At 38.4% G+C, this 12,797-nt stretch overlaps 1 protein-coding gene across 2 annotated transcripts in view; it reads right to left on the reverse strand.

Annotated features, from left to right (window-relative positions):
* Positions 1 to 12,797, reverse strand: part of DYNC2H1 (dynein cytoplasmic 2 heavy chain 1) — a 164,870-nt gene that overhangs the window by 18,167 nt on the left and 133,906 nt on the right. For both annotated transcript variants that reach the window (XM_061457809.1, XM_061457808.1), the window contains one exon: positions 11,706 to 11,795. In XM_061457809.1, coding sequence (XP_061313793.1) covers positions 11,706 to 11,795 — 90 coding nt within the window. The remainder of the gene's footprint in view (positions 1 to 11,705; positions 11,796 to 12,797) is intronic.

Consider the following 12,797-nt stretch of genomic DNA (forward strand, 5'->3'; position numbering starts at 1 on the left):
TTACAGAATAATTAGGGTTGGAAGACCTCCAGAGATCTTCTAGTCAAACTCCCCACCCTCAAGCAACAGCCAGCCTACAATAGGTTGCTCAGGGGCTTGTTCCAATATGATTTTAAATAGCAATAATTAAGCAATAGAGATTCCACAGCCTTTTTGGACCCCCTGTACCAGTGTCTGACCATCCTCAACATGATTTTTCCTTACAAATACCTGATTAAAGTTTCCCTTCTCACAACTTCTGTCTGTTTTCTCTTGGCTGATTTTAGTAAGTGTATGTAACTGAATATTTAACATTTATGAGAGAAGTACTACACAGAATTGGTACAAATCAAGTGCATATTCATTAGAGCACATCTGACCCAAAAGGAACAGTGACGAAGTTATAAATTACAAAATTGTAGAAGTTAGGTTGAAAGAGACCTCTGAAAGTCATTTGATCCAATGGCAGCTCAAAGTAGGGACAAATTCACTGTCAGGGTGTTGTCTACTCTAGTTCTGTGTATCTTCCAAAGCGGAGGTTCCACAAAGCTGTCTGCAAAATCCAGGTAATGTTTTAAACCAAACAGCCAAAAACTGGACAAGTGCTTCAGATGTGGCCTCATAAATGCAGAACAGGAAGAAATAACAACTCCCTTTGAGGTTTCATAAGCTTATTAAGAATTTTGCATTTCTGTGATATCATGGATGACACGTTTTTAGCAAACTTGCAGCTAATAAGCAACATAATTTTATTATTCTAGTAACCTCTCACTGTATTTTTTCCTTGATGGATTCTTTTGTTGATATATTCAAATCATCAATTTTTACTTTCTCTGTCTGATGAGAATACATGAATACACATCACTGAATAAATCTTTTTTCTAGCTGCACAGTCTGAAAGTCTTAATACTGAACAATATTGAGTTCAGTTCTAAATTATTTACAGCATTTTTCCTGATATGCAGGCAATTTCAGTTGATTATTATATGAGATCATGAAATATTAGAAATGACACTGAAAATAGTAATTATAGAAAATACATGGAATGTGCAGGAAAAAGCATATACAACACTGTACAACAGTACAAACATGAGGGCAATTTTGAAACTCAAGCTCAGATGCAGAGAACGGATTCTTTGTTGAATCATAACGCTCTTAGTCCAGAGTGACTATGGAGAATTAACAATATAAAAATATCACTGCCTGCAAATGTGCTATTACACATTCTCCTCCATGTAAGGCACAAATTCTAATTAAGTTGTTACTTACAGCACTCAACTGAATACACAGGGGAACATTCAGTAGAGCAAGTGTATATCCCAACTAGAAGGAAGTGCAGCAGGAGGGCCGGGAGACCTCCTTGGATGGATAAGGAGCTCCTGAGGAAAATTCAAATGAAAAAAAAGAGGCTTATGATAAGTGGAAGCAAGGACAGGCGACCTGGGAAGAGTACAGGGATGTTGTCCGGGAAGCTAGGGACCAGGTTAGGAAAGCCAAGGCCCAGTTAGAATTAAACTTGGCTAGGGATATTAAGGATAACAGGAAGGGATTCTACAGGTACATAGCAAATAAAAAACAGACTAGGGACAACGTAGGCCCCCTCAGGAAGCTCTCAGGAGAGCTGGCTACACAGGATTTGGAGAAGGCTGAGGTTCTGAATGACTTCTTTGCCTCAGTCTTCACTGGCAAAGGCTCTGACCAAACCACCCAAGTCTTGAAAGGCAGATGCAGGGACTGTGAGAATGAAGACCTTGGGCCCGCTGTAGGAGAGGATCTGGTTCGAGACCATCTTAAAAATCTGAACGTGCACAAGTCCATGGGTCCTGATGAAATCCACCCGCGGGTCCTGAAGGAGCTGGAGAATGAAGTTGCGAAGCCGCTGGCCATCATATTTGAGAAATCATGGCAGTCAGGTGAAGTTCCCGATGACTGGAAAAAGGGAAATATAACCCCATTTTCAAGAGGGGGAAAATGGATGACCTGGGGAATTACAGACCAGTCAGTCTCACCTCTCTGCCTGGCAAAATCTTGGAGCAGATTCTCCTGGAAGGCATGCTAAGGCACATGAAAATCAACAAGGTGCTTGGTGACAGCCAGCATGGCTTCACTATGGGGAAATCCTGCCTGACCAATTTGGTGGCCTTCTATGATGGGGCTACAGAACTGATGGACAGGGGTAGAGCAGTTGATGTCATCTACCTGGACTTGTGCAAAGCATTCGACACTGTCCCACATGACATCCTTGTCTCTAAATTGGAGAGACATCAATTTGATGGGTGGACCACTCGGTGGGTAAAGAACTGGCTGGATGGCTGCACACAAAGAGTTGTGGTCAATGGCTCAATGTCCAGCTGGAGACCAGTAACGAGTGGTGTCCCTCAGGGATCGGTGTTGGGACCGGTCTTGTTTAACATCTTCGTTGCTGACATGGACAGTGGGATTGAGTGCACCCTCAGCAAGTTTGCCGATGACACCAAGCTGTGTGGTTTGCTTGATATGCTGGAGGGAAGGAATGCCATCCAGAGGGACCTTGACACACTTGTGAGGTGGGCTGATGCCAGCCTCATGAAGTTTAACCATGCCAAGTGCAAGGTCCTACACCTGAGTGGGAGCAATCCCAGGCACCGCTACAGGTTGGGCAGAGAAAAGATTCAGAGCAGCCCTGTGGAGAAGGACTTGGGGGTGTTGGTTGATGAGAAAATGAACATGAGCCGGCTGCAGTGTGCACTTGCAGCGCAGAAAGCCAACGGTATCCTGGGCTGCATCAAAAGGAGCGTGACCAGCAGGTCGAAGGAGGTGATCCTGCCCCTTTACTCTGCTCTTGTGAGACCTCACCTGGAGTATTGTGTGCAGTTCTGGTGTCCTCAACACAAAAAGGGCATGGAACTGTTGGAACAAGTCCACAGAAGGGCCACGAGGATGATCAGGGGACTGGAGCACCTCCTGTATGAAGACAGGCTGAGAAAGTTGAGGCTGCTCATCCTGGAGAAGAGAAGGCTGCGTGGAGACCTCATAGCAGCCTTCCAGTATCTGAAGGGGGCCTATAAGGATGCTGGAGAGGGACTCTTCATTGGGGACTGTAGTGACAGGACAAGGGGTAATGGGTTAAAACTTAAACAGGGTAAGTTTAGGTTGGATAGAAGGAGGAAATTCTTTCCTGTTTAGGGTGGTGAGGCACTGGAATGGGTTGCCCAGGGAGGTTGTGAACTTGGTTTAGTGTGAGGTGTCCCTGCCCATGGCAGGGGGGTTGGAACTAGATGATCTTAAGGTCCTTTCCAACCCTAACTATTCTATGATTCTATGACTCTATATCTAACCTCCCTGACTTCAAGTGTCACTTACATGCCTAAAATGGGGATAGAATCATAGAATAGTTTGGGCTGGAAGGGACCTTTAAAGGTCATCTAGTCCAACACCCCTGAAATGAGCAGGGATACCTTCATCTAGATCAGGTTGCCCAGAACCACATCCAGCCTGGCCTTGAATGTCTCAAAGGGATGGTGCATTCACCACCTCTCTGGATCTAAGCTTCCTATCACTCTCAAGAACTTTTCTGCTTTGACTCAAGATTTTGTTTTGTTTTTCCTGAATTATATAACTTGCTGAACATTTACAGGCAAAGACCATACCAAGAAGACCAAAAACCACCCCATGACCCAAACCAGAATCCCTCTGGTTTTGTGTTTACTCCTGTTTTAAAATAGTAATGAAAACAGAGTTGCTGAGTGCACTTGCATCCTGCATGGCTTGCTTTATTTGAATGTGAATTCCCAAGAGTAAAACTACTCTGCAATAACAGACAAACAAGGATTTAGTCAAGAATTACTTTCATGAAACTTTTCCTTCACAAACTAAATTTGACATGACAGCTCTGAAACTTTACTTTTTTATATATATATTTGCACTGGAATACAATATGAAACTCTGTCATTTCAAATTCAGCTATATGAAATCTTTTTCCAAGAGAGAAAGATCGGTCAACAGACAGCTACATTTCTGTCATCCCCCAAAGAAATGCCAAAAAGACTGGTAATTAGGGATAATGCTCAGTTATAGAATAGCAATGTGTTTCTATTAGAAAATAGACTTTCTTTTTAATATATATCTGCAAATGCTATTTAAGGAATAGTTATATGTTATCATTGATCTTGACCAATTAAAATCTCAAATCAAGCAATGAAATATTTTGTAAACTATTTCACCAAGCAAGTTCCTACTAAAACACATACAGTCCAAAACAGAACCAAGATCATATTTAGTTACTCCATAAGTTACAAGAAATTGTACTCAAAGAAATTTATTTCTATGCATGCATGCGTAACAATGAAATCACAATTATAAATTAAACAATAAGGATTTTTGAATGGATTGCTTATTAGTAGACACAATATTTGTGTCAACATAATGGTGATCAGAAGTGCAAGTTACTGCAACTGAGTTGTCTAGAAAAAAACAAAGGAGATCAATGAATGTACCTGCAAATTGCCATATTAGCATGCGTTGCAGCCTTCTCATTTATTAATATCTGGATTTTAAAATTACAAAAGTCTTTGACAGGATAACATAATGAAACCCATTTTCATATGTAAATGATAATAACATTTTCTACTTGTACTATAATTAACCTTTTTTTTGTTTGACCTTTTGTCCAACAAGACTATCCATTTTACTCTGCCTTCTTTTTTGCACCTTTGTCCATGATAAAGGAAAGAGATACAATGAAAAAGAAGTTATTAGAAACTGAGCAATCTACACTTTAAATTTTAACCATTTAAATGCATACACTTTCTTCCTGTATTGTGAACATCAATCTTGTAGCTTAAGGAGAAAAATCAGTGAATGGTGATCATTTTATTAGATTAAATAAAATATAGCAGCTACAGCTTTACATCTTATATAATACATGGTACAATTTCTTGTAAATTATAGAGTGTATAAGTACTAACTTGCATCCATAAAGAAATAGAGAATACTAAATCTAGTTCTTTTAAATTTAATCTTAGGTTAGAAAAAATTGTTTAAAATAAGATTTTCTTTAAAATAAGGTAATTTCTCAGAAAGTGCATCAAGGCAATGACCTGGGGTTTTCTTCTTTTTTACGCAACACTTATAAAAACCATTTTGTAAGTGACTGTCTTCTGCAATCAATATTGCACAATCAGACAGCTGCACAACAGGTTAGTGGTATGATAAAGGAGGCTGCTCCAACTTCTGCTTACAACCTAGTGTTTAAAAATCAAATAAGAAAAGCCACTCTCACTGAGCATGCTTAGAATTCTGAGACTTTAAGTAACAGCAGCTGAATTCTGTTGAAACAGAATTCTGCTTCAAAACATCTAAGCCTGATTTCATAGAAAAAGTCATAATTTGTGGATGCCTCAATTTAACAGAACATCTAAACTTCATTGGGATTAAACTTCAACTACTCACAATGAAACTAAGTGAAATGCAAGTAGAGGTATCTTTCCGTTTTCCAATGCTGCTTTCTAAAAACTGTTTTTCCATTCATAAAGCAAACTGTTTTCCCAAAACTTGAGATAATCCTTGCTCATTGAGTCAAAAAATATTACCATTTAAAGCAATTCATTCTGCAGTGAAAAAGGTCATGACAGATATATCCTGGCTGATAAATTCTGAACAAAGTTAAATCATGTTGCAATGTGATGAGAGCTGTGGGAGCCAATTAAGGCTCACTTTCTTAGCAGATAATGCTAGGCTGCAGTTGTATTTCTGTTTTGATATTCATGACAGATAAAGAGGAGAAGCCAAGAAAAGCAACAGAAAAATGCTAATTCTTCATCATAAGGTGGAAATTTGAATTAAAGTAACAGAATGGGTAAATTTAAACCACAATATTTTTATTCTTTTTTGTGATTTAATACTAGAATAATAAACCTTAAGTATGCTGCACTGTACAGATACCTAGGTAAGAGCTGTTCAAATAGAGAGAGATTGATAACAGAAACAGTGACAATGTAGGGAACACAGCCAACCTAATGCATCTGAATCAGCTATTCCTAAGATCATAAAAGACAAACTGTTAAGCTATTGTCTATGCTGCAAAATCTACTACAGCAATCTATAATAAGAGAAAACTCTGAAATGCCCCCCACAGAGCATGGGATTACTTAAAGAGGTATAGGCCTTATTATGGAGTGCACAGGTAGGTGAATTTTGGGACTGAACATGACAATTCTGGGATTGTACAAGATTTATTATAGGATATTTAGGGGAAGAGCCAAAGGTGGATGGGGGATGAATAAGAATGGGAAAACAGACAGAAGTATAATAACACATGCCGCACACAGGGAGGCGGCTGGACAGTACACTTTGGCCGACCTTGCACCTGATCACCAGAGCCTGTCCTGTCCCCTGTAGCTTTATTTTTAGTCATTTTTGTGTGTGTTTGTTCCCTATTTGGGAGAAGGGAATCCACTAGTAAACTTCTGGCAGCACTAGCCAGCAGGAGGATTGTGAGAGAGGGATCTGAAATCAGACTCCACTGTCCATTGTCTCAAAGATTGGTAGCATAAGCTGAGATGGGACTCCAGCATCCACTGCCTGAGGGATGAGTGGAAAAAAGCTAAGACTCTTCCTTCCATTGCCTCAAGAACTGGTGTGAGGAATTGAAACAGGACTCCACCAACCATTGTCTAAGAGATGGGTGGGAGGAGTTGAGATAAGACTCTTCCATCTATTGTCTGGGAGAAGGGAGTGAGGAGCTGAACTGGGACTCCACCATCCATTGCCTGGGGGAAGGGAGTGGGGAGCTGAACTGGGACTCCACCATCCATCGCCTGAGGGATGAATGAGAAAGAGCTGATGACACTCTTCCATCCATTACCTCCAGGACTGGTGTCAGGAATTACTGTCCATTATCTCAAGAATTGCTTCAGACACCTGTGTGTGTGCAAACACCCTGCAGTTGGCTGCAAGACCAGAAAATCTGGTCCACCAGGAACAGGAATATAAAAGGGGGAGTAACAAAACACCAAAATGGGTGCCTTCAAAGGGACTCCAGAAGGATGCCTCCACAAGGACACCCACCACTGATGAACTCTTGGGAGACCCTCTGCTCTGACACTACGAGACTATGAACCCTGAAGAACTCCCACCACCACCACCGATGACAACGGACCCCTGGGACACCACACACGGTGGTGACTATCTCTCTCTCTCTCTCTCTCCACCCCGAATTCTTGTTTCATTTTCTCCCTTTTTTTCAATCTGTCCTATCACTACCCCCTTTATTACAATATTTTCCCTTTTTTACAATAACTGTCTTTTTGTAATTTGTAATAAACTCTCCAAGTACGGTACCTGACCTTGTTTTTGTCTTAATTTCACTCTTGGGGTCACAAACTGAAACAGGGTCCGGCACTAGGGTTTTTCTCCAATCAGACCCTGACAAGGATGAGAGGTTTGAGAGCTGCATGCTGCAGACTGAGGGACTTGAAGCAAGACACTAGAGAGAACAAAAGTCAGCAGTAAGTGTGAACGATATTTTCCCTGAGCAAGGAATCACAGAAATAGGATAGGGCTATTCATGTTGTGTGTTTATGCTGCTGCTTGTAAAGGTACTGTCATTCTATGCTAACATGGGTGTGTTTAGCTGTGTCTGTGCAGAGCCTGTGTGCATGCCTAGTTTGGGATTCAAGCTCACCCTGTACTTCTCAGATTTTATGTGCATATTATCTACTGATGAAGACTGATTTATAGGCTGGTCCTCAGAGTTCTTTAACTCTGAAAATTCAGCAGAATTTACTTCCTTGGCTTTAGAAGAGCAGACTTTCTGCATGTTAACAGTGAATGAAAACTGAGCCTCTTTGCCTAGGTGCCTTGGGTGTGAAGGAATACTACTAGGTCTCCTATCCCCAGAAGGTTTTGTAGTAGCTTCAGCAGGCAACTTCCAAGAGTTCAAACTTTATATACTTCGGGTGACCAATCTAACTTTCTGGGGATATAATTGTTGAAACAGAGAAATAGTAAGGGTTCCAAAACAGAAACAAAGTCATTCTACCTCAAACAGTAAAACATTAGTAAAACATCTCACACGATGGGGTCAAACTGGTATTGAAATTAAATGTTAAAACCCTAGGTTTCCCTCAGAGGGAACAAGAGATAACCTGGGGGTGGAGGGGAAGGAGGAGGGAGGGATTGAAGCCATCTGACCTTTGAGGTCCCTTCCAAACTTAACTATCCTGTGATTCCTGTGATAGCAGCATCCCAAAGAGATATATACAAGTCTCTTGATAAACACACAAAAACTTTCATAATTTAGAAAAATAAAAAAATTCAGTATTCATAAACATTTCCTTGATTAGAACTCTGAGTAGTATTTATGAGGCTGAGCTGAACAGTCCTCCTTTTTCAGTGTACACTGCAGGCCTTTCAGCAGTTGATCAAACAGCTTTCCAAAGGAAGAACTGGTTTTATACATGACTTAGAAGCAGCTCAGTTCAGAAGAGTGAAATAATATTTTCATTTAAAATGTAAGGTATTGTTGGAATAAGAGGTGGTTTTGTGGAAGAAGTGCAATTAGGCTCTTTATTTAGCTCTTCTTGAACAGAAAGTTCCAATTTATTGACCTGAAAGATTTTCCGATGTTGATACTCAGCTGACATTTGCCTGGGCTGCTGTTTTGCCTCTTAATAGTGTATTCTGGGTCTTTTCTCTCTTTATCTCTTGTTGGTATCCATGGACATGAGAACACACTTATCTACACACTGAGATGGACAAATTCCATTATACACTGACATATGTTATTGCTGAGCTATAACCATGTAGCACAAGAGAGGGAAGCCACAGATTGCATTTAAGATCCCACCATAAGGAAACTGAGTATAAGGGACCAAGAATTACAACCAACACAAAGAACTATGATGATTCATAAGCTTCAAATCTCAATGTTGATAGCAAATAAATCACTGTAGACAGACAAGCTGAAACACAATACTGTAAAGTTGAATGTCAGCATTGCTAATTGAAAGTATTCAGAACATCTTGGAAGAATATGCAATAAAGAGAAATTTTATTTCAATTGCAAGAAAAAGCTAACATCCAAATATTAAGACACCTGGGGAGAAATCACGTATTTCCATCAGCTCTATCAGCACAACATAATACACTGCAAAACATGGGTCTATTGCATTTTGCATATAATGACTTGTTCACACTTTAAGTAGGCAGATTTCCTTTTTTTTATTTTGCATTTACTGACTGAATTCAGACCTGAGAAATGCAGCACCTGTTGTTTTTCTGTCTGTTGTTGTGTAATGCTCCCAGAACATCTTTACACTTCTAAAAATTCTGCTATAATTACTCTACCATCTGGCCTACATTTTGGGTTCCTCCCAAAACCCTGATGAAAGCAGCCTTTAACTAATAACCTAAGGAGAGACCTACTGCATCCTTAGTAGATGCAATCTTTCAGTATGACTTCAATATCTCCTATTTTCCTCTTGAAAAATATCTAAATCCAACCTGTCTCAAAAGGTGAAGGCAGATGTCAAGATCTTGTAGTGAATGAAACAGAGGGAGGTATGAATAACTATCAAATACCTATGATGATGCAGATGGTCATATAAAACTAAACCCATCCAAATTATGGCTTTTATTGAAATATAAATCTAAACATAATTTTCAGAGGTATGAGAAAATCTTAATTGAAGACTTTATTGAATTTCTGAATACTAAATCTAGACATAATTAATAAGAAATTACATTTTGAAAATCAATAATGAAAAGTCAGAAAAAAGGAATGTTAATTCAAAAATGATCAAGGCTAATCAAGATCTTGGTATAATATAAACAAATATGAATTGGAATCACATTTAAGGAAAAGGATGATTCAGCTGAAATGCATAATTAGAAATGATCAACATTTTTCAGTAAAATACATGCAAAAATAAACCCAGATTTTTTTTTCAGATGTGATCTGACTAGAAGCGTGAGAAGCAAAACAGACTGATAATGCTATTAGTAAGAAGTGCTTCAAATAAAACTTCATGACATATCTGACATTAAAAAAAACATAAAAAATATGTAAGAACCAGTACCTGGTCATTTGTCACTACTTTCTGTTGTCACTAACAAAAATTAACACAATTTATTGTTTATGGATACACGTAAATGTCTACTGTAAAGCTCTGCCTTAATAATCTGTCCCTCTCTTAAAGTAAATAAATGTTTAAAATGGTAAATGATTTCTTCATAATAACTTTCATTAAAATAAGCAATCCAAGTGTACAATTTTGTCAGGAGTTTGAACAATGAGAAAGGAAGATTACTATCACAGTAATATAATGCTGCACATTTGTCAATACTTCACTGTAGTAATATATGGAAATAAGACCTTTTTGAATATGCTTGGTTGAAAATCATCTATTACTGGTAAAACTAATTTCATCCTGTTACACTCTGACACATTATCGCTACTTTCCATGGGAGGTGCACTCCACACAGATGCTTGAACTCTAATCTCAGGCTTCTACTTCAAAAAAAGGTTGTGTAGTAAGGAAAATTGTGTGCAGTTTGGTCAGAACCAAGTAAAGGCAGAAGGTGTAAACTGCAGGGTACCAACACTGCCAACTTAACCACAAATGATGCTTTTTTAATAATGATGACTACAATAGTCAGGCAAAAGACAAAAGGGACTGAGTTCAACTCTAGCTATATGACAAAATAACATCTGAATTTGCGTTATCACTTATTGCTATACACATTTACACTTTATAACTTGAGCCTTTTTGTGAAGGAAAGGATAAAGAAAAGTTAAACATTAGCCAGAAGAAATGGTTTGCATAACAAGAATTTTATTAATACTTCGGAAACATCCATCTGATAGTTTTTGAAAAAGTAATGATTAGAAATCATGTGTCCCTCAAATATTCCTTCTGAATCTGACAGTCAACACTAATGTCCACAGAAATCTTCTTCATAACCCACTGGATAAGACTGTGTTAATCAAGGTCAAAACCAGCAGCTTTCTATTTACTGCCTGGAGGTAATCGAAGATCTGTCCCTCCTAAAGGAACCTTCTTCTCTGGAAGATTCTCAGAGCTTCCTCTCTATATATCCAACATAATGAAATCTGTTCCTTTAAATACTAATTAATTTAGATAAATGACCTTTTTATTTGTCTGCCTATTAGCTTAAAAATACCTCTTCTGTCAAAATACAGACAAATTTACCTTAACTAAAATTTATATTTTTTACTGTCAGACTGTAGATTGACAAAGCTGTTGGGCCCTGAACCTTCTACTATAGCCACTTGTAAACCTGGAGAATGCAGATGTTTTCTTTATTTGCCTCAAAGACTAATCTTCTATGAATTTCCACATTAGCTCTATTAGAATTGCTTCACTTTTTCTCTTTATACATAACTCTCTACCAAATTAAAGATTATGTCTTGACTTTGATGTAAAGATTCATCTCAGTAAATATTTCTTTTTTCACCACAGTTCATCAGATAAATGATTAAAATCTAAGATGTAAATCTATTGTGAAGCAACAAACAACATTACTGTATTTAAATTTACTGACTTCAAATTGCTCAGTCTGCTGTCTTCACATTTCTCATCTATCCTTAAATTTTTATATGCTTTTTCACACATCCAAAAATCCCTGGGATTTGAGTTTCTAAAGGCTTGCTGTAGTGCAATTCACATACTATACCGTGTCGCTGAACATCTGTGTAGTGAGGTAAAATGACTCTTTAAAATTACCTGTATAGCAAGTGCTCGGGCTACAAGACTTCTAAGATATTGTAAAGGATCTTCTGGACCTTCCCACTTGCTTTGCCATGTGATGGGACACTGAAATACAAATATATTTCATGAAAAAACCATCATCATTACATTTTAAGCTAGCATTTTGAACAAAATTCTATAACCTGGAGATTAAATATATCTACAAAGGAAAAAGCTGTATGAGTAGTATATTGTTCAAAGCAAACAACCACTAATAGGAAGGTCGTATTCCCACTAATTATTTATGTGGCACATAGATGGATAACTTACAAGAACTTCTGCTATCCAGTAACCACAAACACTCAGAAAAGGCCTAAGCTGAGTCTTTCTTGGAAAGCCATGATCCATCGTTCACCTGCAACCACAGGTTCTCACTCCTTTCCTGCTGACTTCTCAGACTTGAACATGTAGCTGTTTTGCTCTGTAGTGAAGTGACTCTTCCACATGATTATTCTCTCATCATGTTAAAGTGTTTGTAGAACACCTGAGAATAGAATCCTGCAAGACCTTCAGTACAAATTTCTCACTGACTTCAAAAAGAAAAGCTGTAAAGGTCCTCTGTTAGATTCCCTCCTTATAAAATAAGGATAAAAACATAACTACCTACTCCATACTGAAATTGACTCTGCAAGATTAACCTATTTATGTGAAAGAGAATTGATATAAATCATTATCTGTGGGATACCACACAATACTGAAGATACTGAACAGAATAAACATTTTATACTGCGTAACATTTACAGCTGTATTTTCAAGGGGGTTTACAATCTAAAAGCATATGTACTGAACAGACTGTCTAAATATGATCACAGAAGTTTGTCAGAAAAAGTATCTTTCAAAGTAAATATTAAATGTGTACCTTTTATAGATAAAACAAAGAAAATATCTGGATCTGGGAACACTAATTAATAACCACAGAATCACAGAATTGTTAGGGTTGGAAGGGACCTCTGGGGACCATCTAGTCCAAGACACCTAGAGCAGGTTACACAGGAACATGTCCAGGTGGGTTTTGAATGTCTCCAGAGAGGGAGACTCTACAACCTCCTTCGGCAGCCTACTCAGTGC

The sequence above is a fragment of the Pezoporus flaviventris genome, unplaced genomic scaffold, assembly GCF_033815535.1.
Source record: "Pezoporus flaviventris isolate CSIRO_AGI_PZ_B2104156 unplaced genomic scaffold, CSIRO_AGI_Pfla_v1 ptg000025l, whole genome shotgun sequence".
Classification (NCBI taxonomy): Eukaryota; Metazoa; Chordata; class Aves; order Psittaciformes; family Psittacidae; genus Pezoporus; species Pezoporus flaviventris.